At 38.6% G+C, this 15,920-nt stretch overlaps 1 protein-coding gene across 1 annotated transcript in view; it reads left to right on the top strand.

Moving 5' to 3' along the window:
* The window catches only part of PDE11A (phosphodiesterase 11A), a 1,463,629-nt gene that overhangs the window by 1,229,862 nt on the left and 217,847 nt on the right, over window positions 1-15,920 (top strand). The window contains exon 13 of the mRNA XM_053698495.1: window positions 8,692-8,801. Within this exon, the coding sequence (XP_053554470.1) occupies window positions 8,692-8,801 (110 nt within the window). The remainder of the gene's footprint in view (window positions 1-8,691; window positions 8,802-15,920) is intronic.

Here is a 15,920-nt window from a genome sequence, read left to right as displayed (position 1 = left end):
AAGATATTTATATATGTATATATATATATATATATATATATATATATATATATATATATATATATATATATATGTAAAAATCCATCAGATATATATTTAAATATATTTTTACATATTCTGCTATGTGCAGAACATTGGATTATGAAATATGCAATATTATCTTCATACGTCACACTTTTAAATAACCACGATCATGTATGCATGACTTGTGGGTGTTTTTCTCAACTTTTTTTTTCCGGACACAAGCACAAAATACTGCTCCCCTAGTAATCTTGCCCTAACTAATGCCTATATACAAACGTAATTCAAATTGTTTACCAGTTATCAGGAAGGATTTGGATTACAATAGGTTAATCTCTCACATGTAAATGATGATTTCCTTTACACACTGTACAAAGGGCTATGTCAAAACAACTGTAATGTAAATTTAAGAGGGGCAGGGCCAGTTCTGCAGCCCAGGTGCCTATAGGTACCAAAATCTGAAGCTGTTACAATTTTTTCCAGCTCTCACTACGGTGATTTCAGGAAGGTAATTTTAAGTTGACTGGTATTTCTTTTTTTTTTTTTTAAATATATTTTTATTGAGGTTATTGAAGGCGTACAGTATATAAAGCATGATCTTTCACAAATATGAGAAGTATACAAACCATTGACAGCATCCATATAAAGAACAACAAACCAGAAGGAACTAGTTATACTATAGTAGACTGCATCCAAATTGAACATAAAACCGGTACATACACTGGTATTGAGATCATAGTTGTGCTCAAGTAAGATATACTGTATAGTTAGCATCATTTGTTCATACATGCTATGTACGTGGACTTTAAAAACTTATAAGAAGAACTGGTAATATTAAAACCAAATTTAAATGTAGAGATTGGGGAGTTTATCAATAACTACTATGGTGGAATATGCATATGAAGAATTTGGGGATATGGACGTAGGATATATTTTCCTCAGTTTAAAGGGACACTGTACCCAAATTTTTTCTTTTGTGATTCAGATAGAGCATGACATTTTAAGCAACTTTCTAATGTATTCCTATTATCAAATGTTCTTTATTCTCTTGCGGCTAGATTTGGAGTTTGGCGGTAAAAGGGCTGTTAACGCTCCGCGGGTTTTTTTCTGGCCGCACCATAAATTTAACTCTGGTATCGAGAGTTCAAACAAATGCTGCGTTAGGCTCCAAAAAAGGAGCGTAGAGCATTTTTACCGCAAATGCAACTCTCGATACCAGAGTTGCTTACGGACGCGGCCGGCCTCAAAAACGTGCTCGTGCACGATTCTCCCATAGGAAACAATGGGGCTGTTTGAGCTGAAAAAAAACCTAACACCTGCAAAAAAGCAGCGTTCAGCTCCTAACGCAGCCCCATTGTTTCCTATGGGGAAACACTTCCTACGTCTGCACCTAAAACTCTAACATGTACCCCGAGTCTAAACACCCCTAGCCTTACACTTATTAACCCCTAATCTGCCGCCCCCGCTATCGCTGACCCCTGCATTACACTTTTAACCACTAATCTGCCGCTCCGTAAACCGCCGCCACCTACGTTATCCCTATGTACCCCTAATCTGCTGCCCTAACATCGCCGACCCCTATGTTATATTTATTAACCCCTAATCTGCCCCCCACAACGTCGCCGACACCTACCTACACTTATTAACCCCTAATCTGCTGAGCGGACCTGAGCGCTACTATAATAAAGTTATTAACCCCTAATCCGCCTCACTAACCCTATCATAAATAGTATTAACCCCTAATCTGCCCTCCCTAACATCGCCGACACCTACCTTCAATTATTAACCCCTAATCTGCCGACCGGAGCTCACCGCTATTCTAATAAATGTATTAACCCCTAAAGCTAAGTCTAACCCTAACACTAACACCCCCCTAACTTAAATATAATTTTTATCTAACGAAATAAATTAACTCTTATTAAATAAATGATTCCTATTTAAAGCTAAATACTTACCTGTAAAATAAATCCTAATATAGCTACAATATAAATTACATTTATATTATAGCTATTTTAGGATTAATATTTATTTTACAGGTAACTTTGTATTTATTTTAACCAGGTACAATAGCTATTAAATAGTTAAGAACTATTTAATAGTTACCTAGTTAAAATAATTACAAATTTACCTGTAAAATAAATCCTAACCTAAGATATAATTAAACCTAACACTACCCTATCAATAAAATAATTAAATAAACTACCTACAATTACCTACAATTAACCTAACACTACACTATCAATAAATTAATTAAACACAATTGCTACAAATAAATACAATTAAATAAACTATCTAAAGTACAAAAAATAAAAAAGAACTAAGTTACAGAAAATAAAAAAATATTTACAAACATAAGAAAAATATTACAACAATTTTAAACTAATTACACCTACTCTAAGCCCCCTAATAAAATAACAAAGACCCCCAAAATAAAAAATTCCCTACCCTATTCTAAATTTAAAAAGTTACAAGCTCTTTTACCTTACCAGCCCTGAACAGGGCCCTTTGCGGGGCATGCCCCAAGAAGTTCAGCTCTTTTGCCTGTAAAAGAAAACATACAATACCCCCCCCCCCAACATTACAACCCACCACCCACATACCCCTAATCTAACCCAAACCCCCCTTAAATAAACCTAACACTAAGCCCCTGATGATCTTCCTACCTTGTCTTCACCATGCCAGGTTCACCGATCCGTCCTGGCTCCAAGATCTTCATCCAACCCAAGCGGGGGTTGGCGATCCATAATCCGGTGCTCCAAAGTCTTCCTCCTATCCGGCAAGAAGAGGACATCCGGACCGGCAAACATCTTCTCCAAGCGGCATCTTCTATGTTCTTCCATCCGATGACGACCGGCTCCATCTTGAAGACCTCCAGCGCGGATCCATCCTCTTCTTCCGACGACTAGACGACGAATGACGGTTCCTTTAAGGGACGTCATCCAAGATGGCGTCCCTCGAATTCCGATTGGCTGATAGGATTCTATCAGCCAATCGGAATTAAGGTAGGAATTTTCTGATTGGCTGATGGAATCAGCCAATCAGAATCAAGTTCAATCCGATTGGCTGATCCAATCAGCCAATCAGATTGAGCTCGCATTCTATTGGCTGATCGGAACAGCCAATAGAATGCGAGCTCAATCTGATTGGCTGATTGGATCAGCCAATCGGATTGAACTTGATTCTGATTGGCTGATTCCATCAGCCAATCAGAAAATTCCTACCTTAATTCCGATTGGCTGATAGAATCCTATCAGCCAATCGGAATTCGAGGGACGCCATCTTGGATGACGTCCCTTAAAGGAACCGTCATTCGTCGTCTAGTCGTCGGAAGAAGAGGATGGATCCGCGCTGGAGGTCTTCAAGATGGAGCCGGTCGTCATCGGATGGAAGAACATAGAAGATGCCGCTTGGAGAAGATGTTTGCCGGTCCGGATGTCCTCTTCTTGCCGGATAGGAGGAAGACTTTGGAGCACCGGATTATGGATCGCCAACCCCCGCTTGGGTTGGATGAAGATCTTGGAGCCAGGACGGATCGGTGAACCTGGCATGGTGAAGACAAGGTAGGAAGATCATCAGGGGCTTAGTGTTAGGTTTATTTAAGGGGGGTTTGGGTTAGATTAGGGGTATGTGGGTGGTGGGTTGTAATGTTGGGGGGGGGGGGTATTGTATGTTTTCTTTTACAGGCAAAAGAGCTGAACTTCTTGGGGCATGCCCCGCAAAGGGCCCTGTTCAGGGCTGGTAAGGTAAAAGAGCTTGTAACTTTTTAAATTTAGAATAGGGTAGGGAATTTTTTATTTTGGGGGTCTTTGTTATTTTATTAGGGGGCTTAGAGTAGGTGTAATTAGTTTAAAATTGTTGTAATATTTTTCTTATGTTTGTAAATATTTTTTTATTTTCTGTAACTTAGTTCTTTTTTATTTTTTGTACTTTAGATAGTTTATTTAATTGTATTTATTTGTAGCAATTGTGTTTAATTAATTTATTGATAGTGTAGTGTTAGGTTAATTGTAGGTAATTGTAGGTAGTTTATTTAATTATTTTATTGATAGGGTAGTGTTAGGTTTAATTATATCTTAGGTTAGGATTTATTTTACAGGTAAATTTGTAATTATTTTAACTAGGTAACTATTAAATAGTTCTTAACTATTTAATAGCTATTGTACCTGGTTAAAATAAATACAAAGTTACCTGTAAAATAAATATTAATCCTAAAATAGCTATAATATAAATGTAATTTATATTGTAGCTATATTAGGATTTATTTTACAGGTAAGTATTTAGCTTTAAATAGGAATCATTTATTTAATAAGAGTTAATTTATTTCGTTAGATAAAAATTATATTTAAGTTAGGGGGGTGTTAGTGTTAGGGTTAGACTTAGCTTTAGGGGTTAATACATTTATTAGAATAGCGGTGAGCTCCGGTCGGCAGATTAGGGGTTAATAATTGAAGGTAGGTGTCGGCGATGTTAGGGAGGGCAGATTAGGGGTTAATACTATTTATGATAGGGTTAGTGAGGCGGATTAGGGGTTAATAACTTTATTATAGTAGCGCTCAGGTCCGCTCGGCAGATTAGGGGTTAATAAGTGTAGGTAGGTGTCGGCGACGTTGTGGGGGGCAGATTAGGGGTTAATAAATATAACATAGGGGTCGGCGATGTTAGGGGCAGAAGATTAGGGGTACATAGGGATAACGTAGGTGGCGGCGATTTGCGGTCGGAAGATTAGGGGTTAATTATTTTAAGTAGCTTGCGGCGACGTTGTGTGGGGCAAGTTAGGGGTTAATAAATATAATATAGGGGTCGGCGGGGTTAGGGGCAGCAGATTAGGGGTACATAAGTATAACGTAGGTGGCGGTCGGCAGATTAGGGGTTAAAAATTTTAATCGAGTGGCGGCGATGTGGGGGGACCTCGGTTTAGGGGTACATAGGTAGTTTATGGGTGTTAGTGTACTTTAGGGTACAGTAGTTAAGAGCTTTATGAACCGGCGTTAACCAGAAAGCTCTTAACTCCTGCTATTTTCAGGCGGCTGGAATCTTGTCGTTAGAGCTCTAACGCTCACTGCAGAAACGACTCTAAATACCAGCGTTAGAAAGATCCCATTGAAAAGATAGGCTACGCAAATGGCGTAGGGGGATCTGCGGTATGGAAAAGTCGCGGCTGTAAAGTGAGCGTTAGACCCTTTAATCACTGACTCCAAATACCAGCGGGCGGCCAAAACCAGCGTTAGAAAACCTCTAACGCTGGTTTTGACGGCTACCGCCGAACTCTAAATCTAGGCCTTGGTATCTTTATTTGAAATGCAAGAATGTAAGTTTAGATGCCGGCCCATTTTTGGTGAACAACCTAGGTTGTCCTTGCTGATTGGTGGATAAATTCATCCACCAATCAAAAACTGCTGTCCAGAGTTCTGAACCAAGAAAAAAGCTTAGATGCCTTCTTTTTCATATAAAGATAGCAAGAGAAAGAAGAAACATTGATAATAGGAGTAAATTAGAAAGTTGCTTAAAATTGCATGCTCTATCTGAATCACGAAAGAAAAATGGGTTCAGTGTCCCTTTAACAAGTAAACTAAGATGGGGTGAACGTAGCTAGCAATAATGTAAAAAGTTCATAAATCACTATATTTTATTTATTTATAAAATATTTTACCAGGAAGGATACATTGAGATTTCTCTCTCGAAAACGTATGTCCTGTAGTTCTTAGATATCTTAAAGGGAGGTATCAAATTTTGAATATAACAGACAACATCAAAAACATAACTGGTACAATAACAGTCTCAGATAAAACTATTAACGGTTTCAAATTAGTGGATCTTCATTCTCAATAGTATCATCGCTCAGATTAACACTATAAGATACAAAACAGCCACTCATGTCCAAAGATCTAATGCAAAACTGAAAAACAGATCTACTACCTCCGTTATCACACCGCTCCTATATATTGCATATTAGGTAAACATATAAATTGATTACAGCCACAAGTATTAGCTTGAAACCAATATGACATAAGCATTAGAATTTCTATAAAAGGCAGGTAGCTAGTATATCAATGAGTAAATTAGAGTGGGTATCTCATGGGCCATAGTAAAATCGATCATTTACCAAAGGTAGTTAACTTCCTCACTGAGTACATTAAGTAAAGATATATAGTAGTCTAAGGTCTGAATGGAGTGGTATAAAATTGAGGATGGGCAATGTTTTAAAATTAAAATTGTACACTCTGCTGTCTCAGCCACCAACAGCCAAGCAACAAAGTAAACTCAGATATATTACAGCCTTTATGACCCATCTTCTGGGTTAAGCAGTATTCTCCCTTAGTTAACTCTTTTCTATACGTGAGGGTACATATCTTTGAGCAGTATGCTGAATAAAGTCACATTACTCTTAGGGCTCATCGTAAAGGATATAGGGGTATCCCTATCAAGTTAGGCTTAGGGGATAATATATAACAATTAGTGTAGTTAAGCGACTTCAGCTCCACAAACATAAATAATATCACCTATATGTAACTTAAACACCCACCTAGATCTTGGATTAACTTTAGTATACACTGAGTGAATTTAAGAGTACAACATAGTAAACAGTATTGGCAAGACAACAAGTAAACATCGCCCAAAAATAAACTCAGCATCAATGTCCATTTCCATGGCGATCTCAGCTAACAGATACTTAAACATTCTAGAGAAAAAGGTAGGCATCAAGGTTTAGTTAGTCTGCTCTATTTATTTAACAAATCAGGACCAGAATATTAGCCTATACCAGCCTTTCGTGACTTGGAGCTGCAGATATCAGAACCTACAGAACAGATGGTAGTGGTCTGCGGCCTGCCTGTAGAGATGATGGTAGCACTCAGCAAGAGTGGCTGTAGGAATCAGCATGAGGGTGTCACCTTAGTTAAAATTTTATTGAGTCTGGAGCGCCTTGATAAGCATCTTTTGTGGGGTAGGTACTTATAGTCCGAAGATCCATCGGCCATGTCTGCCACACCATCGGAAGTCGCATCAATAATATCTGTGTTGACTCTTTCCTCTAGAGTGGCTTTTTCTGCTGGATGTATATCGGCTTGGTCCTGGTCCATGAGAATCTCCAGATGTGGCTTAGCGGTTGTCTTAGGGTGCCCCACTTGTGAAAGTAGGTTGGCACATGTCTCATGAACCAATCTTACTAGCTTCCAACAAAGTTTATCCAGTAGTAAGTATATGTGCGACTCCCAATTGTCCACTGAGCTCATGGTCGTATAATAAGTAACAGGCAGCTTGTCCTTAAAGCCTCCAATATCACTTCTAGTGATTTGTGGTCTCTCAGTTAGATTCCTGGTAGGTTTAGTAGATTAGATTTTGTTGCAATGTTTATGGGCAGAGGCGGTTTACACTGATCTGGTCTTACAGGCCGCAATCTTGTTCCGTCAAACTTTTGGTGTAGAAAATCATTCTTTTTAGCGAGCCTTGCTAGGGTGTTGTCCCTTAGTAATATATCCACACTACAAAAATAGTCGCTAAACAGTAGGTAAAGGTGATTTTGTAGACTAAAATAGCAGGAGGTCTCTCTCCATGTGTCTGTTCTCATAGATGGCTAGCTCCGTCCCCCAGATGACTGGTATTTCTAATAGGCAGAGACAAGTGCCCCTTTATGGTGGGAGCCTGTAGGCACATGCCTACTCTGCCTAATTATAAATCCAGCCCTGTTAAGAGATGTGGATTGCTCATTGTATATGTTAGTTTTGGTTGGCTCCCAGTTTCAATTCTGATAAGGAGTTCTGAAGAATGAAAACACCTTTTCAGGAACTTTATAGTAAAAACTAGTTTGCAGGTGTCAGGTTTTAGTTGGTGAATCCATTTGGGATTGTGATCACCCAAAAAACAAAAACATCTATATGTTTGTTTTCTACACTAGGTGAGAGTGGAACTATCTATGAGCATGCATAACATTATTTAAGCCACCTGTTTGGGATATTTGAATTATGTGTAATTTTACAATGTATCTTATTATTGTCATGTAAGATATTTTTTGCTTACTGATTTTCTGAATAAATTGCAAGATGGACCAAAGTGGCAAATATAATACATTTTAACTTCTGATTTTCAATAATCAATTTTAGGAGTTAATTCTAAATGTATATTTTGTCAAGGAAAACTGATGTTTAATGTGTGACCATAAAATATGATACCTGTAGGAAATAATGACTACTGCGCCGCTATTTATCATGTATGCCAGAGAAAATGACAAAATAGTGATATTTTCCAATATTATGGTATGTTTTGCATATTAAAAGGCGATAAAACCCCAATTTTTTATTGTGATTCAGATAGCACATACAATTTTAAACAACTTTCCAATTTTCTTTGTTTTCTTATCTTTTGTTGAAAAGCAGGAAGGTAAATTCAGGAGTATGCACGTGTCTGCAGCACTATAACGCAGCAGTTTTGCAACAATGTTATACATTAGCAAGAGCATGTAGTGCCCCAGACATGTGCACACTACCTATCTAGATATCTTATATGTGTGGGTACCTCACAGAGGAAATACTGAAATGTATGTTTATTTGCCAAACAATTAAAACCAGGGTGTAAAATGGCTGAAGGGTTACAGGTGCCTTAGACAAAATACTGCCTTAGTGACATTACTTTTAATTAAATGAAACAGTCACAGAATCATTTTTGTGTCCACAGACAGCTGGATTTCAGGAACTTCTGGTGGACATAGAGATTTTGGCTTTGCTTGTGGGATGCCTATGCCATGACCTTGATCACAGGGGAACAAACAATGCCTTCCAAGCCAAGTAAGTCCCTCATTTATTCTCTCATCATTTTATTTGGGTAGAACCAATGAGAGAAGCATCTATTTGCTCTTCAACTGCAGAACCAGTTAGCAATGTGCTGATATATAATAAGAGACAATTCATATTTATAATTCCCTTCTTTCCTTTTAAGTGTAGAATTCCTTTTCTTTCATGGCAACGATTGAGCTTTTCATATGTAAAGTAGTCTCTAAAATATTAAAAATGCTAAAAGAATGTATTTTCCATGTCAGATATTCATGTGCTAACTAGCGCTGACTAATCTAGTTCATGTAAATCATTTGGCTTCTTTTAAAAGTATCTACAACATTTAGTAATTGCACAAAGAGTCAGAAAGTAATGGAAATAAATTGCATGATCTATGTGAATCATGAAAGTTTAAATTTGACTTTAGTGTCTCTTTTAAAGGGACACTAAAGTAAAAATGTAACTTTCATGATTTAGATAGAGCATGCAGTTTTAAGAGATTTTCCAATTTACTTCCATTATTATTTTTTGCATTTTTTTTTATCTTTTTATATGTACACATTCCTACTGAGCATGTGCACAAGTTCACAGAGTATAGTATACATTTACATATACTAGTCTGTAATTGGCTGATAGCTGTCACATGATACAGGGGCAGGCACATGGAAATAAAATATGTTTGCCATAAAAAAAGTGATGATAAACCTTAACTAATCGAATGCCATATATTTAATCTTTTCCATTAAAAAATATATTTGTACCTTTTATGTTTTTAATCCATATGTGAAAGGGTTAAATGAGTGCATATAGTAATACTTCTATTACAATGGTATGCAGGCCCACTTGGATGAACTCTTTTTTTTTTTTTATGACAATTCCAGTGAACATCCAATCAACATGTGTAATTATGGGGTTTTACTTGCAAACTAATATATTTTTCATTGCAACATTCTTATAGTCTGAAATGTATTATCACTTTAAGAAGCAGTGGTCATCAGACTGCTGCTTCTTAACCCACTTATGACATTTGTCAATCCCCCTAGACCTGCTAGCCATGATAACGGATGGACAGGGGTGGATAAGTCAGCCCATGTTTGCCCGGTCCTTAGTAAATTGTGGCCTAAGTGTTATTGCATTGTCTTTATTATGCACTTTTTAATTATGCATTTTTGCTGTATTTAATGGTCCCCCTACATCCATTAACCAGGTTAAAATGGCCAGGTGATGTCTAGGGACCCTAAGGCTTGGAGTACCAACCTTATTCTAGTAGCGGGAGGTTGTTGCCTTTATTGACGCCAGAGATGTTAAGGGGAGTAATGGCCAGGCTGCTGGGAATATGCAGATACTGCAGGTGGTGGCCTGGTGTGCCCTTCCCCTCCATTACAGTAGGTCATGTGCGCAGTGATGTTACCAAGCCTGGGAAACCTGGAAGTGTCACCAAGGTGAAGAGGGCTTAAGGGAAACTGGATTGAGGGGCTTTTGTTCAAACATCTCGATCTCAGCTCCCTTAAGCCATAGAAACCTCCAAGACCCACAGTTTGAAAGGGGGTTAAAGGGACAGTATACACCAATTTTCTTCCTAATGGGAAAGAGTCCACAGCTGCATTCATTACTTATGGGAAAATAAGAACCTGGCCACCAGGAGGAGGCAAAGACCCACCAGCCAAAGGCTTAAATACTCCTCCCACTTCCCATATCCTCCAGTCATTCTTTGCCTTTCATCCCAGGAGGTTGGCAGAGAAGTGTCAGAAGTTTGTTTTATTTTATTTTTTTCCATTTGTTCTACTTTTATTTAATTTTAATATGTCTCACAGTAGGGTGCTACCCTTTGACATGGGACAGGAGTTTTAAGTAGTCCTGTTAGTCTCTTGTGGAGGGCCTATGTGAAAGTTAGAGCCCAGAGATGCAGTGGGAGCTTCCCCTGCGACACCATCCCGACTCGTTATAACAGCTCCTTTCAGCACTTGGCGTTGTCGAACTTCGCTTCGCTACCTGCTGTCCATGACGGAGGCGCTGCCACTATTCGTCACACTTGAAGGGCCGTGTTCCTGTTCCACAGTTTAGATTCCGGTAAGATTGTTTCATTTTATTACATTGTCTGTAATGTGATTTATTATGACAGTATAGTATGGGCTTCGCTGAAGCACCTTCAGTACAGATCTTGGAATCAAGGGATATTCCCTCCTTAGTGTGGTTTGGTGAAGGGGTCTCTTATGTTTCTTATGTGATTCAACCTGCATTAGGTATGTGTGTACGGGATCTGAGGCTGAAACAAGTAGCGTTACTCTATGCGGTGCATAGTGGCTTTTTTATGGGCTTGTGAATGCAGACCTAGGACTAAAAACCTTCAGGTTATGGATGTATGCCTGTTTGTGTAGTCTTGTGTATCCTTTTATGTGGGCCTAGTTTTGCCGCCTTTCGGTGGCGCGCTTTTTGGATTTCGTGGGGCATCTGCTGACCGTGCGTTTTTATGCTTGGGCAGGGTTCTTCCCCTTCTGCATTACTGACCGAGTGGCGACGGAGGGAAAGAGTTTGCTCCGCTGAGCTCTGGTAAAAGGAGGTGGTGAGTGCCCCAGCCATTGTGTGTCAGGTGCCAGTCGTTTGTTTTTTGTTTTCCAATATTGGCATTTATATTAGTCCTAGCCATGGAGGCTTCTAATGCCGGGACTATTGTCTTATAAGAAGAGTCGTCCTCAGAATGAGGACTGTCGTTTGGCCCCGTTGTCGCAAGTCTACCACTCTGGTCTCTTGTGCCTGCATAGCTTTCCGGGTCCCTCGGGCTTGGGGGACCTTGGATCAGCCTCCGGGGGCTCTGTTCTTCAGGAGGCGCCTTCCCAATCGCACACTCCTTTTGCTTTCACAGGTGACCCTTACTTTGATGTCTCCTCCGCGCAGGGTGGATTGTTTCCCCCGGAGATGGCGGGATATTTTCGTTTTAGTATTTTATTGGCGCTGATTCGTCTGCAAGATCCCGAGGTTTCCTTGCAGTTATGTGCCTGACTGCCTATCCCGGGTGTTCAGACCGTGAACGGCATTATAATATTCCCCTCAGGGTGCTTGTTCCCCCATGTTGTGCGTTTCGTTATAGGATTGTGCAGCTGCATGTCCTACTACGACGTCTTTTTGATTTGTCGGGGGAGCCTCTCCTTTTTCGTCCGGGGACTTCTCAGTTCTCACATGGTTCTTTGGAATAGATGATGGAGTTAATTTTATCTCCGGTCGGTCTATTATGAGTTTTCTTAGTTTCTTTTTCTGAGGGTTCTGGTCTCTGTTTGGCAGGTCCTGCGGAGACATAGTTCTTTCTAGGTGGATGCCTTCGGGTGCCCTTGTTTATTTTATCCGAGTCGGATTTATTTACTTTATATTTTTTTCCTACGGGAATTCTGGGATTGTTTGGATTTAGTTATTCGATGGAAGTTGTTACCGGATTCATCCGGAGTTGGACTGGCCATGGGCGGCCTCTTACCCACTCATCTTAGCATTCTGTATCCTCTTTGGCTTGGGTATAAATTTCCCATAAGTAATAAAATGTGGCTGTGGACTCTTTGCCATTAGGAAGAAAAACATAAATTATGTTTACCTGATAATTTTCTTTTCTTCCATGGGAAAGAGTCCACATTTTGGAGGTGTTGTTGTTTCATCTTCTGGCACCTTTTCACCTTGATGCTTCTTCCACTGTTCCTTGTTCCTCGGCTGAATGACTGGGGGATAGGGGAAGTTTTTCCTATAACTGCATGTAATAGACACTACTATTAAGAAGAATATGCACAGATGCTGATCTAAAAATCCAGTATGAAATCTTTTGAAAACTTACTTAGAAGCTCCCAGTTTAGCACTGTTGATGAGGTTAGGCTGGGACACCCACTAAAAGGGGCTGGGATAACAAAAAGAGCAGACACTCCTCCCTATTCCCTGTATATGAAAAGATGGATAACATAAACAGGACCCAGTAGGAGTGTATACATCTGGCACTGTGGGGCTTGGTTAGGAGTCTGAAAATAAGCACAGTTTTATTAAAAAAATAAGCAAAACTATACATTGGGCTATAAATGTATCAGCTACAAAACTGTTATGCAAAGAAAGATTTAGTGCACAATGTCCCTATAATATAAACACTTTAAAAAAAATAAAGGTACACACATGGTAAAGGGATATGGAACATATGGACAGAGCATACAATTTTACAACTTTATAATTTACTTCTATTATCATTTTGTCTTCATTCTCTTGGTATATTTTGTTGAAAAGCCAGCACATAGCTTAGGAGCCTGCCCATATTTGTAGCACTATATGGCAGCGGTTTTGCATGAATTTTATCTATTTGCAATAGCACTAGATGGCGGCAGCACTATTTCCTGCCATATTGTGCTCCTGATGCCCACCTAGGTATCTCTTCAACACAGAATGTCATGGGAAAGAAACAAATTTGATAAAAGAAGTAAATTGGAAATGTTTTTAAAATGGTAAGCTCTGTCTTAATCACAAAATATTTTTTTGGGGTTTCATATCCCTTTAAAGCAGGCCATAAAAAAGGCATAGAGAACACTAAGAACCCTTGTTTTAAAGCCTATAAGCCCCTCTTAAAAATAAATCTCATATCAGTTTTAATAACCAAGTCATCACTACGCTAATAGTGCTACCTGGAGTGAATAAATGTACATTTATTTGCACTGAGGCTCATGGGAGCCCCTATATGCAGATCAAAGTTACATAACTACACCAAAAGCCCCTTATTTATATGTGGTTAACCCATTCATTTTACTACAATGTTTAGAGAAAAAATCACACACACTATTGTTTATAACCTTGTTTATTAACTATTTTATTATTAAAAAATGCATTTTCTACACTTTTTGTTGCAGGTTTCTTACATGACATGATATATGCACATAATAATGGTATAATTCTCACTGAAAAATGAGCTACAGTAGGGCCTAAATATAAACAGCATCAAAAAACTGCAAAACAGATCAGTACAGGGGTGGAAATGGCTCAACAGTTAAGGGGTTAACTGTTTAAACACTGCTGTCCCTCAGGCTTTAATGCACTAATCACAACTTTGAATGGGGTATTCATATGGTATCATTTATATAAAAAAGTGCAATGGGACGTTAGTACTGTACTATGTTTTATGTAAGAATTAAAGCATACTGAACTCATATGGCTGCATATATACTGTACAATATTAAAGCTAGATCATTGCTTGTAATATAACCACATGCAAAGGTGAGAAACTAGGCACTGAGACTGTAAACATCTAGTGCATTTTATTTCTGCTTCCGTTCATTTAAGAATAGCAACACAACATATATCTAAAGCCAAATTTGCTAGTATTACTTTCACAAGATATCATAGATATTGATTGCATTTTCTGCTTAAAAGGGGTTGTAGATACAATTTTTTTTTTCAACAATATTTAAAGAGCTACCATTACCCTATTATTTTTTTTGTGTCATTCCCTGGCCGCCTCCTGTGTTGCAGCTGCCTTTCATGATTAAATATCAGCAGGGTACAGCTTTGCAGGATTCACTCCAGGGAGGCGAGTTCTATTCATTTCCAGCATAATCTTTTACTCACATTCTAGAGAATGAAAACCCATCTTGTCACCATAGGCTGGGTTCCAGAAGTGAAATAGTAGGGCACATAAATCTCTTGTGACAGTCCAATCCTATTCTCCACCCCCTCACAATAATTCTCAATTTTATAATTACATTTCTTAGTTCCCCTGGCAGATTTTAACCATTTGCACCCTCTTGTCTCCCTTAACCTCTTGAGCTACAGGGAGCAGTATATAACTGAATAAAACCCAATCCCATAATACATTTATATTAAATAATAATAATAATTAAAAGAAGATAAATAATAATAATAAACAAGCTCATTTAATATGTCAATAACTACGAAAAGTCATAATGTTGACTATTGTGTTTTTATATTAAAACAGCCATAGTAAAGTGATGGAGTTCCTAATGTAGATATCAAATGCTGGTAACCAAGGAGTTAACTTATTTTAAACAATGGTGATAAAGCACCAATAGGGAAACAGCTGTGGGCGTAAGCTAGAGAGGAGGCGGAGCTTTAGCCAGGTTGAAAAGCTGCAGTTGTGTCTGTTGTATCACATCACCTCTATGCTTCTTTCTTGTGCCTTTGCTTGTTTTTCCCAGCCTGTTCCCCAGTTCTGTTTAAGTAACATAACCTTTGGCTGCCTGCATTGCTGACATAATACAAACTGCAGATTTTACAGTCACTATTTATAAGGGGGGCATTTGGATGCTTATATTAGAACTGTAAAACAATATAAATTATAATTTAGGTATTTAAATACATGTCACAGTGTAGCTTGCCTGTGAAACTGCAGGGCTGTCTGGTTCTTTTTATTCCCCTTAATTTTCATTACAGCTTCTAAACAATAGACACTAGTTTCACTTTACATAAAGTGTCAATCAAAATATGGCGCAGGCTTCAGCGCAAGTGCCGCAACCCGCACCGCCCGTAATTTCACCTCGCACATTGGGGTATTACATAAACCCCGCCGGCAGTTCATAAATTGCCGTAAGTCGGATAAACTAGCGATGTCCAGAAATGAGCGTAACGAATCTCCCGTAAAAATCAAACATGCCTCCCAAAAATAAGCCCAACACGTAAAAACCGCTATATTTGCAATCCCCCCTCTCACTACTAATAATAAATGTATTAACCCCTAGACCGACAACCCCCCACAATGCAATAAGCCTAATTAAACTATTTACCCCTATATCCGCCATCAAACCCACACCACAAGTAATAACTAAATTATTACCCCTAAATCCGCCAACCCCAACATCGCAAACTACCTATTAAAACTATTAACCCTTAATCCGCCATAGTCCACAACGCAATAAACCTATTCAAGTATTAACCCCTAAACCGCCAAAGCCCACAACGCAATAAACCTATTCAAGTATTAACCCCTAAACCGCCATAGCCCACAACGCAATAAACCTAACCCCTAACCTAACACCCCCTAACCTAACACCCCCTAAATGAACCCAAATTACCTAATTAACCAAATACTAAAGTTACTATTAAATTTAAAAAAACTACTACTTTAAAAACACTACTTTAAAAATACAAATAAACTAAGTATAAATTAAA

The sequence above is a fragment of the Bombina bombina genome, chromosome 1 (assembly GCF_027579735.1).
Source record: "Bombina bombina isolate aBomBom1 chromosome 1, aBomBom1.pri, whole genome shotgun sequence".
NCBI classification, from domain to species: Eukaryota; Metazoa; Chordata; class Amphibia; order Anura; family Bombinatoridae; genus Bombina; species Bombina bombina.
The sequence above is the reverse complement of the archived record's forward strand: the minus strand, read 5'-3'. Positions and strand labels throughout refer to the sequence as shown.